The following is a 16,812-nucleotide window of genomic DNA, read 5'->3' as shown; positions in this document are numbered from 1 at the left end:
GGTCAGAAGAGAGTATTGGACCCATGGAACTCATTGTGAACCACCACATGGGTACTGAGAACTGAACCCAGATCCTCTCTACAAGAGCACCAAGTACTCTTGACTCCTGAGCCATTACTGCAGCCACTAAATTTTTATTATTGTAATAAATTATTTTGTAATTACATAATTTGAGACAAGTATAGTTGAATAACTTCCATGGAAGCACCCAGTTAGTAGGTTGCAAAACTGAGAGTAGAATTCAAATGTTCTCTTTCCACAGGGTGACTAATTTTCCCCTCTTCCTTTATTTCCTTACCCATCTCCTTAGTCTTCCTGAGTCCATTAATAAATGCTCAAAATATTCTAGTTTTATGAATATACTTAAGAGTAAAAAATTAAGCAAAAATGAGTATCTCTTCACCTAACATTTCATGCACTCCCCAGAGAGAACACATACATCTATATTCTTATTTTAAATTTTATTCATTTATGTTTTTATATGTATAAGTGTTTTGTCTGCATGTATGTATGTGTACCACATGTGTGCTTGGTGCTCTCAGAAGCCAGAAGAGGGTGTCAGGTCCCCTAGGACTGGAATTATAGAGGGTTGTGAGCTACTGTGTGGGTGCTGGGAATTGAACCCCAGGTCCTCTGGAAGAGCAGCCAGTGCACTTAACCACTGAGCCATGTTTCCAGCCCCTGTAGTCTTATTATATTTATATATATATATAAAAAAAATTTAGTTTTGTGAGACTCCTAGAGAGAAAGTATTGGTGAAATTATTAAGACAACTCCATGTAGTTAAACCATCCCACTGGCCCTACAAGTTCTTTTTTTGAAATATGAGGAGAGGATACTTACTACTCTATAAATTCAGTTGGGTTTTCTTTGGGTTTTTTTTTGGGGGGGGGGCGGTCCTGAGACAAGGTTTCTCAGTAAAACAGTTCTGGCTGTCCTGGAACTCACTCTGTAGACCAGGTTGGCCTTGAACTCACAGAGATCCGCCTGTCTCTGTCTCCCAAGTGCTGGGATTAAATTGGTTGGGTTTTCTTTTCACTTAAAAATATCTTGGGATTCCTTCCATTTCTAGCCATCTGTACTACATGATTTATTGCATGGCTATGCTATAATTAATTATATATTTCTCTATTGAGGCTTAGGGCATTTTTATACTTTCTCTTAATAGAATGATGTAGTGAACATCCTTGTACCTTACTCTTCTATATATATGAATAAGAATTTCTCTAGACTACTAAAGAAAAAAATCCCTAGATCAAATGGTACTCTGATAACAGCCTATTAACTCTTAAAAATCCTATTCATGCTTTCATTACATGTTCACTAACTAGGGAGCAGAGGAAGACCTGAGTGAGTGAAGCCCTGAGTGGATGTGTATTTTGATATAACAGCCTGTGGAGGACTCCAAGACCAGTTAGCCCATGGGAAATGGGCAAAGTTTTGAACCATGTGAGCTAGGCTCAAGAGAAATGGCAAAGCTTTTCTTGAGGCCAAGTATGTGTGCTTATGGATGATTAATCAGTGTGTGCAAAGACCAGCAACTGTGGCTTCCTCCTCCTGTATGTTTACAGCCTGATACTGCTCACAACAGAGACCTCTTGCTGAGACTAGCTAAACCCCAATCACCACCCTGTGCTGCCCCTACTAAACCTGTGAAGTTACAGGACAATGCCAGAGAACTCCCCCTGATCCCAGCTTCACTGTCTATGTGCCTGTCTCTCGGCCTTTCTTCACTCCCTTGTTGTTAGGACCCAAGCAGAGCAGGATGGCAGCCAGCAACAGGAGTCAGTTTACACTTTCACCACAATGTTTTCTTTTGTGTTTATGAAGACTATAATTTCATTTCTGCTTACTTCAGAATCTTCCATTAAAAAGATTTATATAACTGAATGATTTTTTTTTTCAATTTACAAAAGCATTTCCTGGGGGCTGGAGAGATGCTCAGAGGGTTAAGAGCACTGGCTGCTCTTCAGAGATCCTGAGTTCAATTCCCAGCAACCACATGGTGGCTCACAGCCATCTACAATGAGATCTGGCGCCCTCTTCTAGTGTGCAAGCGTACATGCAAGCAGAACACTGTATACATAATAAATAAATAAATCTTAAAAAAATAAAATAAAATCATTTCCTATTGTAGACTTTAAAAAATAATTTATATTACAAAATAGTCCTCTTTGTCCTTTATGTTTTCTGCCTTGAATTCCACTTTATTTCCAATTAGTATTGTTAGCCACTTTTTTCTTTTTATTAACAGTTGGCTAGTGTGTTTGCTTGTCTTTTATAAGCCTCTTTTATTTTGGACATACTTTTTAAAATTTTTTATTACATTTCTGTGTGGTATGTGTGAGCAGGTAGAGGTCAGAAGTCAGGAATCTGTTCTCTCCTTGCAGTGTGTACCCCAGTGTTAAACTCAATTCATCAGGCTTAGTAGCAAGCACCCCTACCTGCTGAGCCATCTCACCAGCCCGTTAGACCTATCTCTTATGGACAGTATACATATTAATTGGTTTTGAGGGATTTTTTTATATTTCATCAAAAATATTTTAATAAGGAAATTTAGCCCATTTGTATTTATTTCTGACAAAAAAAAGGTAGTGGTGGGGCATGCCTTTAGTCCCAGCACTCAGCAGACAGAGGAAAGAGGACCTTTGGGAGTTTGAGACCAGATTGGTCTACAGAGTGAGTTCCAGGACATCCAGGGCTACACAGAAAAACCCTGTCTCAAGAAAAAGAAAAAGAAAGCATACATAGGTTCCTGGTTTGGTACCAAAAGCAAGCAAAAATTTTAATCAATGAACAGGTATTTTCTTTCTTTTTTTTTTTTGTTGTTGTTGTTGTTGTTTTGTTTGTTTGTTTTGGTTTTTTGTGTAGCTTTGTGCCTTTCCTGGATCTCACTCTGTAGACCAGGCTGGCCTTGAACTCACAAAGATCCTCCTGGCTCTGCCTCCTGAATGCTGGGATTAAAGGCGTGCGCCACCACTGCCCGGCCAGGTATTTTCTAGACTCTATAATAGCCACAGCTAGTTACGCATCATTTAAAAATTAATTGTTTTATTCACACCATTTCAGACTCTGGCCCTCTTGGAGGAAGAGGAAGATATAAACCAAATCACAGATTACTTCTCTTATGAACACTTCTATGTCATTTATTGTAAATTCTGGGAACTAGATGGTGATCATGACCTGTACATCAGCCAGGATGATCTATCTCGATACAATGACCAGGGTGAGTAATTCTATAGATGCTAAAATTAAACCTTTTTTCAAAGTTGTATAAATTGTCTCCCCTCATGAAAAATTCTCATTCGTAAATTCTATTAGTAAGTCTCTTTAGATGGCCAATAATTTTCAAATCAGAATGAACCAAAGATAAATATGTTCATTTGTTCACTGTAGGCCAGGCTGGCCTTGAACTCATAGAGAGCTACCTACCTGTGCCCCTCTGGTGCTGGGGTTAAAGGTGTGTGCCACCATGCCTAGCCAAAGGTAATTGCTTAAACTTTTAAGAGGCCAGAAAAGGAGCTTGAAGGTGAATAAGTAACCACAGTTTTAAAAGTAGGAGGTCTTTGCAGTAATATGTATCATTAAGATGATGATCAAATACGCGTGCAAATCTGTTTTAAAACCTCCTTGCTGACAAATGAAATTTCTTTTTTTTTTTTTTTTCCTTTTCTATGGGTCTCACTATGTTCCCTTGGCTGGTCTGGAACTCACTATGAAAATCAAGCTGGCCTGCCTCAGATTTTATTTTCAAGGACTCATAAAAATTTACTTTTGGTGGGGGTGGCTAGAGACATGGCTCAGTGGTTAAGAGCACCTGCTACTCTTATAGAGAGAGTATCTGAGTTTGGTTCCCAGCACCCACATCATACAGCTCATAACCTCCTCTCTCTCTGGTTCCTGAGGTTCTCATGACCTCTCTAGTCTCTGAAGGCATGTGCACTCACATGCTTGTACCCACACACAGACAGACCCAGAGACTTAAAATAAACCTTTTTTTTAAAGCTTACTTTTTAATTTTAACTCCAGAGAGGTATTTTCTCTATAGATGAATTTCATTGTTTTCTTCTGCTAAAAATATCATACCACATTATTAGGCTTAGGTTTTATTTTCCTTTTTATAAAGTTGGAACTTAGTGCCAACTACTTTGTAAATTCTTTCATTTTTTTGGAAATTTCAATCATGTGAGTGTGTACGTGCGCAGGTATACTCATGCACTCATGTGGAGGTCAGAGAACAACTTAAGAAGTTAGTTCTCTCCTTCCACCATGTGGGCTCCAGGGATCAAACTCAGGTCACATTTAGTAATAAGTGCCTTTGCACACTCAGCCATCTTGTTGGCCCCTGATATGTAATAATCTTAACTAAGTGTCAAGATATATTGATTCATTCTTTTCTCATAAGATCATCCTTATTCTGTCTTTCAATATCTTCCCAACAATTTTTAAGTCACACTTTTGTCCTTTTAGAGATAGCAGAGAACAAATCTTTAGTGAGCAGAGATAGCAGAGAACAAATCTTTAGTGAGCTAAGTTTTGTTTATCATTTGGTATATCTCTAATGGGATGTGTGTGACAAGCCCTACTTCATGAGTGACTGATTTTTGCAGTGCTGGAGATTGAACCCAGGACCTCATATATGCTTGCAGATGCTCTACCATTAAGCTGTGTCTCCACCCTATACGCTTGTTTTGTCTGGTAATCAAGTTTCACAGAGCTTTGCACATTTAAGAAACAGGTTTGGCTTGGTTTGACTTGGTTTTTGAGCTAAGCACAGTGGCCCAAGCCTATAGTCTCAGATACTGAAGAAGCTGAAGCAGGAGGATTTCTGTAGCACGGTATTTGGAAGCCATCCTCGGAAACATAGACCCTATCTGAGCAGGGAGGATGGAGAAACCAGCAGAGTATTCTCTCAAATTCTTGGGTGCCAAGCAGGAATCATGGGCAAATCCTCAAATGTACTTATTTGATAAACATGTTAGTGTTTTGTCTCCTCCTTCAAGTAGCCAATCTGTCATTGGATTAACAAAAATTAATATATTAATAAGAGTCTCATGTCAGCCGTAGCTATACACCTTCCTGTTAATCCAGAGATCTTACATTAACCACAGACTCTAAAGCCCCCTCTCCTGGTCTTACTGCCATTATTTCCAGATACTATATGTGCCAAATGGATTGATGTTAATGGTGTGGTGAAGGGAACATTAAACTCTGCTTTCTTTTTTTAAAAAGATTTATTTATTTATTATGTATACAGAAGAGGGTGCCAGATCTCATTACAAATGGTTGTGAGCCACCACGTGGGTGCTGGGAATTGAACTCAGGACCTCTAGAAGAGCAGTCAGTGCTCTTAACCTCTAAGCCATCTCTCCAGCCCCCTTTTTTTAAGATCTCAAACTCACAGAGATCCACCTGCCTCTGCCTCCTGAGTGCTGGGATTAAAGGCATGCACCACCACCACCCAGCAAACTCTGCATTTTTGTCCATTCACCAAATTCTGCTTTAGACCACAGTCTTTAGTTTTAGGATAATAAACCTTCCAAAGCTGCCAGGTCCCAGCACTCGGGAGGCAGAGGCAGGCGATCTCTGTAAGTTCGAGGCCAGCCTGGTCTACAAAGTGAGTTCCAGGAAAGGTGCAAAGCTACACAAAGAAACCCTGTCTCAAAAAAAAACAAACAAAATAAATAAATAAATAAACCTTCCAATGCTAAAACAACCTTTTTTAAAAGACAGTAGGAAGAAGGAGTGCTGGCTCAGCAGTTAAGAGCACTTAACTGCTCTTGCAGAGGACCTTGGCTCCATTCCCACCACCTACATAGCAGCTCACAAATGTCTGTAACTCCAGTGCCAGGGGATTTGATACCCTCTTTTGGCCTCCACAGGCACCAGGCACTCATTGATGCATATACAAACATGCAGGCAAAACATTCATACATAGAAAGTAAAAATAAATAAACTGGCTTAAAGATGCTCGCATTAAAATTTAATATTTTTGCTATTTCTATATACCCTTCTTATTTCTCTCTAGTATAAAATATTTATTCATTAAACCAAAGTTCAGCAAAGTACAGAGACTGTAAAAACTTTTGTATATGCCAGGCATGGCTCATCTTGACACATATATTTCTAATTTTCCTAGCCAAATTGACTTACATGTTGCTATACCTAACTCTAATAAGAATAGATGCTGGGAGCTGCTAACTCTCTATTGAATTCCTTGATAGTCCTGAAATTTTAGTGTGCATTCCATTACCTGGGGTACTTATTGAAAGAACAGATCCTGCTGGGCGGTGGTGGCGCACACCTTTAATCCCAGCACTCCGAGGCAGAGGCAGGTGGATCTTTGTGAGTTTGAGGCCAGCCTGGTCTACAGAGCGAGATCCAGGAAAGGAGAAACCATATCTCAAAAAACAAACAAACAAATAAATAAATAAATAAATAAACAAACAGATCCAGATATCCCTGGACCTTGCCTCCCCTCTCTCCTCTCCCCTCCCCTCTCTTCTCCCCTCTGCCTCCTTCTTCTTTCTTCCTTCCTCCTCCTCCTTCTTCTCCTTCTCCTCCTCCTCTTCCTCCTCCTCCTCCTCCTCCTCCTCCTCCTCCTCTTCCTCCTTCTTCTCTCTCTCTCTCTCTCTCTCTCTCTCTCACTCTCTCTCACTCTCTCTCACTCTCTCCTGGCTATTTTGAATCTATAAAGGTGTACTGCTATACATTTTCTAGGGTATGTCATCAAAAACAAACATATCTAAAGATATAACTGTTACTGTAGCTCAGTGCTAGGTTGCTGGCTTAGCATGTGCGAAGCCCTGGGTTCAGTCCCCCAGTAGAACCAATAACAACAACAAAAAGCCATTATGTGTCTGTAAATAAAACTTCCTGATGGAATTTCTTTAAAATGTTATATCTTAGACTCTTATAGAATGAGAATATAAGAAAAGTATGTTTATGGTATGTCTTGGTATCTTTTTAAAAGCTGCTTTGATGCATTATCCATCATTTTACTTTGTTTCATTTTACATTATTTCAGAAGCTGTACAATCAGTTTCCCTTTAATTTAATGCTAGAATAAAATTTGTCTTTGTTTTGTTTTGTTGAATAACAAGATCAATACAAATTCTGTGTATTTTTGTCTTAGTTGTCAGGGTGTTCAGAATTAACTTAGAACTCAACCATATAAATAACTAAACAGATGTCAGATACATTCATTTGCCTGTTCTTTTTTTAAATTAGTGATTGATAATTTAAACCTACCTCATTCTTCTAAAAAGTATAAATTATGCATAAATTAGAATGTAGGATCTAGGCAGACAAAATTCCTGCACAAATATGGGTGGGACTCCCAAGACCCCACCCTTCACAGAGGAGATTTTGGTGGTTGATCATTAGTGATGAAGGAAGATTCACTCTCATGATTATCTTGCCCATGCCCCAATGGAAGCCCCCCACACATGTACAAATGGGTAGCACATGGACTCATGGGTTTAATGACCAAAAACAGAGGCCATGGAATAGGGAGAGAGACAGACTAAGGGAAACTTGGCATAGAGAGGTAACAGTGGATAGGCTCAAAATACATTACATGAATGTATGAAATTTTCAATGAATAAACTTTATTTTTTTAAAGAATTGAGGGGTTGGGGATGTGGCTGAGTTGATAGAGTGTTTGACTAGCATATACAGGCCTGGATTTGATTTCCAGCACCACATAAACTGTGTACAATGGTGCACACCTATAACCCCAGCTCTTGGTGGCAAAAGCAGGAAGATCGGAAGTTCAAGGTCATCCTCAGTTATATAGCAAATAGAGTTCACCCTGAGACATATAAAAAAAAACCCTTGTCTCACAAAAGGAAAATTTAATGGTTGATATTCTCACTGTGGAAAATTTTGATGGTTTAGCTTTAGCTTTTGCAAATGAAAACAAATTTGTCAGGAATTTTTCTAACTAATTCTTATTTACATTTAGCTTCATCAAGTAGAATTATTGAAAGAATATTTTCGGGAGCAGTAACAAGGTATGAAAAGTTTAAAATTTGAATTTTATTTAGTGGGCTAGCAATAAGTAATAGAAAAAATGAAATAAAACAATTTGAGTTTCAAAATGAATTATACTATTGCAGCAGTCTCATTTTTGCAAAGCTTTTTGTATAATTTAGCAGAGCTACTAAGTCAAATTATATCTAAAACATGTACAATTATGGTTAAATAAAAGACAGTAATTCCTTAATATTAGTACAATGTCTAAATATAAGTAACAATATCTAATCCCATTGATTATCAAGCTAGAAACCAGGGCTCAGCTAGTGGCATGAGCCTGGAATCTTCAGATAGTAGCCTTAGGCAGGATGCTCACAAACTGAAGCTTTCTTGGGCCATATAGTCCATTCAGAGTCTGCCTAGGCAATTTATTTTTTTGTCTTTTTTTTTTTTTTTTTTCCAGAGCTGAGGACCGAACTCAGGGCCTTGCACTTGCTAGTCAAGCGCTCTACCACTGAGCTAAATCCCCAACCCCTGCCTAGGCAATTTAATAAGACCTTGTTTCAAAAAAATGAAAAGTAAGCTGGACATGGTAGCACTTTGGAGACATATAAGCAGGTGGATCTCTGTAAGTTCAAGACCATCTCGGTCTACATAACTTAGTTCCAGCCTCTAAAGGCTACATACTGAGACCCTGTCTCACACAAATTAGTTAGTTAACTAAATAATAAAGAAGTAAGGCTGTAACTCAGTGTTGGAGTGCTCCCTTGCCTTGCATTGGGCTTTAAGTTCAGACTCTATCACCGCAAAAGCAGCACGAGTCTTTTCCATTTAGGCAAATGTCTTCTAGTTTCACCTTGTAGGCCTTAGAAACAAGACAGGCCTCAACAGGGTTACATTTTCTGAACTATCCAGTTTTATGGGGAATCCATCATTTTCTTTTTTATTTAGTAAATTTCTAAAGAGTGATGTTACTTTATTTCTTAATTGCTCAGGAAATTTTATAACCATGTGTTTTCTTCAGAGGAAAAACAGTACAAAAAGAGGGAAGAATGAGCTATGCAGATTTTGTTTGGTTTCTGATTTCTGAGGAAGACAAACGGAACCCTACCAGGTATGTTTTTGTGGTCAAGATGTAAACACATGCACAAAGCTTGGAAAGAACATGGTGTGTACCTAGTAAACTGACCTGGCCCAGCCATAGCAGGATATGTTAGAATATCTCTGTCTTCATAGAGCTCAGTCTAAGAAAGCAGAGGCACAGAACAAACCATGGTCATGGTGTCTCAAGGGAAGGTAAAGTGAAGCATACTCTTTCCAGGAGAGAGAAATAGAATTGGTAAGTATTTATACAGAATGTAGAATAGATTCTGTAAATTTTAATTCTTTCATAATCTGCACTAGTTTTATAGTAAATTGAAGAAGGAAGGGAAAGCAAATCAAGGGACTAAAGAGATGGCTTAGTGTAGAAAGCTCTCCCATGCAAACTTGAGGACCAAATCCCCAACACTTACATAAAAGCCAAGAAGGTGTGAGGGCCCCACCTGTAATTCCAGTGCTCAGGAGATAGAGACAAAGGATCCTCAGGCAGGTTGGCTAGCTATACCACCTGAATCAATGAGACCAGGTTTACCAAGAGACTCTCCCTCAGTAAATAAATTGGAGAGCACTTGGAAAAGACACCTGGCATCACTTCTGACCTCTATATGCTTTTACAAATGTATACTTTCACCTACATGCATGTGAACATACCAAAAAAAAAAAAAAAGCACTGTGTAAGATCTCAGCCTCATGCTCCCAGTTGAAATCATCTCTCCTTTTCCTTGGCACTCTCAAACATGCATTGATTTGTAGTGTGAATTTACATATCTTTCTATCCACTACTGCTTCCTGGGTAAGCCAGAGATCTAGGTCTCTCTCAAAAAGGACCTCTTGCCTATAAAATAATGTTCTATACAGTTTCTGCTCAGTACCAAGAAAGGCAGGTGATATATGCCTTGATGCCAATGTGGAGTCTTCATATTGGGTCAAGAGTTATTGAAGGGACTAGAGAGATAGTTATACAGGTAAGAGCACTGACTACTTTTCCAGGTGACTGGGGTTCGATTCCCAGCACCCACATGGCAGCTCACAACTATCTGTAACTCAGTCCCAAGAGATCCAATGCCCTCTTCTAGCCTCTAGAGCAGAGGTTCTCAACCTGTGTGTTACAACCCTTTCAGGGGTCCAAAAGGTCCTATATCAGATAGCCTGCATATGAGATATTTCCATTTTGATTCATAACAGTAGCAAAGTAATAGTTATGAAATGGCAACAAAAATAATTTTATGGTTGGTCACCACAACATGAAGAACTGTATTAAAGAGCCACAGCATTAGGAAGGTTGAGAACCACTCCTCTAAAGAAACTAGGCATGTATGTGGTACACAGACATAGTTAACTGAAATTTTAAGTATTGAAATATTTAGTATAATGTGCATAAATAATTGAAATAGAAAAATAAGCTAGGCATAATAATACATGTCTTTAATCCCAGCATATGGGAGGCAGAGGTAGTTGCATCGCTGTGAGTTTGAGGCCAGTCTGGTCCACATAGAGAGTTCCAGACCAGCCAGGGCTACATAGTAAGACCCTGTCTCAAAACAAAAACAAACAGGTAGAGAGCAATAAAAGAAGATACTTGAGGTCAGTCTTTGGCATGCACACACGCGCGTGTGCGTGCACACACACACACACACACACACACACAGAAAAAGAGAGATTTACTAGTGGATATGATCATAACAATGATACATGACCCTCCAAAAATACTAATTGTTTTAAAGGTACAAAAAGAAAAAAGGGGAAAGTGTGAAAAACAATAGGTCATGTAAATAAGAGTAGTAAATATGGTTATGCTAATATAAAGAAAAAATAGACTTTAATAAAATTCTAGAGACAAAGACATGTTTATATGACAAGAAGGACAATCTAACAGGAACATATTGTAATTATAAAGATATATTCACCTAACCAGGCAGTGGTGGTGCACACCTTTAATGCCAGCACTCAGGAGGCAGAGGTGGGTAGATCTCTAGAGTTCCAGGACAGCCTGGTCTACAGAGCAAGTTCCAGGCCAGCTGAGACTATACAGAGAAACCCTGTCTCAAAACAAAACAATACAAAAAGATAGATATACCTAAGAGTCCCAAAATGCATATGAAAGAAAAATAAATTATTGGAGAAGTAAATAAGAATTCACAGTTACTATTGGAGACTTCAATATCATACCATCAATAATGAATCAACCAACTATGAAGCTCCACAAGGAAATAGAGGTTGTAAATGATACCATAACACTAGCCAAAACTATAGCCTTCTAGATCTAACAGACACCTATACAACACTTCACTCAAAACCAACTGAAGTGCACATGGAACATTTGCAAGAAGGGTTGGGGTATGGAATAGACAAAAAGGCATTCTCATTAAATACTTTTAGAGTGAAATTTGGGACAAGGAGTGTAACTCGGTTTGTAGAATGCTTACCTAGCACACACAAAACTCTGGGTTCTATCCCCAGCACTACACAAAACAGGGGTAATGTATGCTTATAATCTCAGCACTCCGGAGGTTACATAGGAAGATCAGAAGTTTAAGGTCATCCTTGGCTACATATCACGTTTAGACTGTACTATATAAAACTATGTATTTAATTTTTTTTTAAAGGCACATAGGGTGTCATCTGGATAAGATGGTGACTTAGAAGACTTGTTTGAGGTCTGGACGAGATGGTACACACTTTTAATCCTAGCACTTGGGAGGCAAAAGAAGGAGATCTCTGAGTTCAAGGCCAGCCTTGTCTACACAGGAGGCTCCAGGGCTATACAAAGAGACCCTGTCTCAAAAACTGAAAAAGCTGTATCTGAGTAAGTTAGGAAAACAAAAGGAGTAAGAATATTATATCACATGTCAACTACTATTACCATCTCCCTGACTCACTCATTAATACACACATGAACTTCCACGACCAGGCTTGCTCCCCACTGCCACAGCAGGGAACATGACCAAGCATAGGGACTCAGACCAGTCTTAAGGGCATCTTCAGGGTATCACCTAGAGAATCTGTATCAATTTGAAAAATACCAAATCATGTATAAAAGGCAGGCCCATCAGAATAACAGATGATTTCTCAGTAGACAAAGAGGTTTGGAATAATGTATTTCAAGTTCTGAAAAACCACACCTACCTGCCAACCCAGACTACTATTCTCAGCACACTCTGTCATGATTGATGGCAAATGACCTTCCATGACAAAAGGAACTAAGCCAACCCTACAGAGGACAACAGAAGGAGTTCTTCATTCTCAAAATAATAAACACACCAGAGAGGCTGGGAGGGATGGGAATAAACGGTGCTAGAAAGTAGATAATACAAATGAAGATTAGGAAAAGACTAAACCTACAAAATCAACAAATGATAGGCATTAGTACACTTCTTTTTTTAGGATTTATTTATTTATTACATATACAGAAGAGGGTGCCAGATCTCATTACAGATGGTTGTGAGCCACCATGTAGGTGCTGAGGATTGAACTCAGGACCTCTGAAAGAGCATTCGGTGCTCTTAACCTCTGAGCCATCTCTCCAGCCCCACACTTTTCAATAATAATTCTGAATATTAATGACCTCGATTTCCCAATCAAAAGACAAAAAATAACAGAATGGATCTAAAACATGATCCATCTATTTGTTGCCTATGAGAAACATACCTCCCTGTCAAAAGATGGTGGTGGCACACACCTTTAATCCCCAGCACTCAGGAGGCAGAGGCAGGCAGATCTCTGTGAGTTCGAGGCCAGCCTGGTCTACAAAGTGAGTTTCAAGACAGGCACCAAAGCTACACAGAGAAACCCTGTCTCATAAAACAAAACAAAAATAAATAAATAGATAAATAAATAAATACTATCTTATGGTAAACATTTGGGAAAAGGAACCAGGAAACAAGCAGATATCCCTAATCTCATAGATATCAAACACTAACCAGCCAGAAGAAATAAGATTAGTAGATCCTGGTTAAAGGAACAATCTATCAAGAAATTATAATCTAAATACATATACATTGAACGCAGGTACACCCAGTTTCTTAAATACTACTAAATAGGGGCAGAAGAGATAGCTCAGCACATAAAAATGCATGCTTCTCTTGCAGAGAATCTAGGTCCAGCCCCCAGCACCCATGTGGTAGCTCACAACCATTCTTAGTTACAGTTTCAGAGGATCAGATACCCTTCTGACCTCCAAGGGCACCAAGCACACCTTGCTGCACATACTTGTGTGCAGGCAAAACACACATAAAATAAAAATAAAATATTTTTAAGATAACAAGGTCTAGAGAGATGGCTTTGTGGTTTAAGAGCACCTCCTTCTCTTCTAGAGGCCTGAGTTCAATCCAACACTTATGTCAGGTGTTCACAACTGCCTATAATTCCAGAATAGAACCACGTCCCTTTCTGGCCTCTGCCATTACCCACACACATATGACATACACTCATAAGCCACACACATGCATGTAAAGAATAAACATTTTTAAATGAATACATGGAGTTAAATGATATCATACACTGTTTCTAGCAAACATTTACAAAGCATTCCATCCAACCATTACAGAATATACATTCTTCTCAACAGCTTGTGGTACTCTTTCTAAAACAGATTATGTATTACTACATAAAGCAAGTCTCAATCAACATAGGAAAATGCAAATAACTTTTTGTATTCTATCTGCCCACAAGAAATAAAGCTAGAAATCAATAGCAAGAGAAACTATTCAAAAAAACTATTTAAATTTGTAGAGATTAAACACTATTGGATGATGAGTGATTCACTGAAGAAATAAACCAAAAAACTTCCTAGAACTGGATGAAAATGAAAGTACAACATAGCAAAACCTTTGGGATGCAAAAAGTAATCCCTAAAAAGGACGTTTATGGTTCTAAGGGCCTAAAAAAAATTTAAAAAAAAAAAAGTCTTAAGACCTTCGAAAGGCAAAAGCAGTAAATGGAAATAAACCATCAAAATCGGGACAGAGATTAATGACAAAGATGAAAATACAAAAAAAATGGGTGAAAGAATTGATTCTTTGAAAAGAAAAACAATATTGATTGAGAAAACCAAAACAAAATTTGGATTTAAAGGCATTATAATCAATAGCATTGAAGTTCAGAAAATGATAAAGGTATAGCTTTAAAAATAATTTTTTACTCTAATTAGGAAAATCTAAAATTTAAATGTATAGATGCCTATATTCAAACTACCTATGTAAAATAAGATATTATAATATAAACATCTATGATAAGCAACAAAATCAAGTCAATTAAAAATGATAATAAGTTCTCTCACCCTCTCTCTTGACCATGTGTGTTTCCCACAGGCCTGTTCACATCTGTCTCTTCCTATCCTATCTTAATAAAAACTCTTCTGTGTAAAAAAAAAAAAAAGATAATAAAACTCTCAACAAAAAGTAGCCCAGGTTGGGGGCAGGAGAGATGGCTCAAAGGTTAAGAGCACACACACCATGCCCAAGACCTGAGTTCAGTTCTCAGGTAGTGCACACCACCTGTGCCTCCAGCTCCAGGGAAGCCAATGCTTCTGCTCTCCATGGACTCCTGCATTTGCATGCACATATCCCCACACAGACACACACACAACTAAACACTTAAGTTTTTGAAAATACATACTTAAAATTATCTAAAGAACAAGTAGCTCAGGTCCAGATGGATTCACTGCAGAATTCTACCAGACTTGTAATGAACTAATACCAATCCTCAAATTATTCTATAAAATGGAAAAAGAAAGTACACTTCCTAACTCTTTTTGTGAAGTCACCACAACCAGCCGAGAAATGTGAAGAATGCTGGGCAGTGGTGGCTCAAGCCTTCAATCCCAGCACTCAGGAGGCAGAGGCAGGCAGCCCTTTGTGAGTTCGGGGCCAGCCTGGTATACAGAGCAAGTTCCAGGACAGCCAGGGCTACACAGAGGGGAGAAAAAAACTGAAGGAAGGCAGGGTGTGGTAGAACACACCTTTAGTCTCTCTGATTTCCAGGCCTGTCTGATCTACATGATTCCAGGCTAACCAGGGCTACAGTATGAGACCCCCTCAAAATAAGGTAAAACAAAGATAAAAATCTGAAGGAAAAGCACTCCCAACCCAAAATACCAAAGTAGAGGTAGGAAAAGGAACCTTTCCATATCCAAGATCTGAGCCAGGGCGGGTATCCTTGCTGTCCAGCTACTCCAGCTAGAGCAGAATCACATGAGACCAAGAGTTAGAGACCACCTTAAATTACGTATTAATAACTTGTTTAAAATAAATAAGCCAGGCAGTGGTGGTGCATGCCTTTAATCCCAGTACTCAGGAGGCAAAGGCAGGCAGATAGATCTCTGTGAGTTCAAGGCCAGCCTGGGCTACCAAGTGAGTTCCAGGAAAGGCACAAAGCTACACAGGGAAACCCTGTCTCGAAAAACAAACAAACATACATACATACATACATACATACATACATACATACATACATACATAAATAGAATTTTCGGAGGTAAGAAATGCAAGATTAAAAAAAAAAGATTATGGGTTGGAGAGTGAGATCAAACTCAGATCTCTTGCCATGCAAGAGTGAAGACCTGAGTTTGGCCCTCAGAGTTCATGGTTTGTTTGTTTAAAAAAAGCCAGGTGTGGCACACATTTGTAATCCCAGTGCTGAGGAAGTGGAGAAAGGTAGATGGATCCCTGGGGCTCACTGGTCAACTAGCATAGCCTATTCGGCTAGTGAGAGGCCCTGTCTCAAGGTGGAGAAGCGGTGGAGAAGCGGTCGAGAAGATGCCCAGTGCTGATTTCTGGCCTCCCGTGCACACACAGATATCCAGAAAACTCGCCTGCTATGACACTGCTTTGTAGGGTATGTCTACATAATGTGCCATGTCAAAGGATGGGGAAATGGGAGATCCAAGAGACACAGTAGGAAAAAGAACTTCAAGATGAAATTGTGAACCAGGCATAGAGACCAAACAGACCATAGGAAAATAAGTCAGAAGAAACCAAAGAATATTTCAAGAAAATTCAGTTGCTAGAAAACCTAAAGTGATTGAATGTGGATCTAAACAACTGGTAGAGATTTGAGGGCTGATAGAATAACAAGCACACAGGGAGCAAAGCAGAGTTCAAAGGAATGTACTATTACTAACTCTGACTAATGAACAGTTCACTGTATTCAATGACTGGAAGTGATAAAGACCAAAATCTCTTTGTTGTGTAAAACCAAAACACAATTCTTGAAACAGAAAAATGGAGAGAAATGTGAGCTTTTGCTCGGAAAATACAAGATAAAAATCAAAAGAATTGGCTTTTGGAAATGACTGGTTCTGGAATTTGAAAATAGAAGGGTTCTTCTATTGCTTTTTCTTGCATTTCTGGTTGTGAGCCTATCCTTTAATGGCTGAGCCATCTCTCCAGCTGCCCTCCATTGTTTTTCTAACAAACCTCTATAACTGGGTATAATTTGTAACAAACATGTAAAGTTACTTAAAAAGAAACATGCAGTAGTACTTGAATAAATAAAGAACTTCTACCAGCTACATGCTAATGAGCATCTTTTACCTCCTAGCATTGAGTATTGGTTCCGCTGCATGGATGTGGATGGAGATGGTATACTTTCCATGTATGAGCTGGAATACTTCTATGAAGAGCAGTGCGAACGAATGGAAGCCATGGGCATTGAGCCTTTGCCATTCCATGATCTGTTGTGCCAGATGCTTGACTTGGTGAAGCCAGCTAGTAATGGTAAGAATGAAAGAATAGC

General features: G+C 38.9%; 1 protein-coding gene across 2 annotated transcripts in view; it reads left to right on the top strand.

Moving 5' to 3' along the window:
• Positions 1-16,812, top strand: part of Ppp2r3a (protein phosphatase 2 regulatory subunit B''alpha) — a 152,404-nt gene that overhangs the window by 117,170 nt on the left and 18,422 nt on the right. For both annotated transcript variants that reach the window (XM_036192671.1, XM_036192672.1), the window contains 4 exons: positions 3,070-3,226; positions 7,967-8,015; positions 9,002-9,091; positions 16,618-16,793. In XM_036192671.1, coding sequence (XP_036048564.1) covers positions 3,070-3,226; positions 7,967-8,015; positions 9,002-9,091; positions 16,618-16,793 — 472 coding nt within the window. The remainder of the gene's footprint in view (positions 1-3,069; positions 3,227-7,966; positions 8,016-9,001; positions 9,092-16,617; positions 16,794-16,812) is intronic.

This window comes from Onychomys torridus, chromosome 7 (genome assembly GCF_903995425.1).
Source record: "Onychomys torridus chromosome 7, mOncTor1.1, whole genome shotgun sequence".
Classification (NCBI taxonomy): Eukaryota; Metazoa; Chordata; class Mammalia; order Rodentia; family Cricetidae; genus Onychomys; species Onychomys torridus.
The sequence above is the reverse complement of the archived record's forward strand: the minus strand, read 5'-3'. Positions and strand labels throughout refer to the sequence as shown.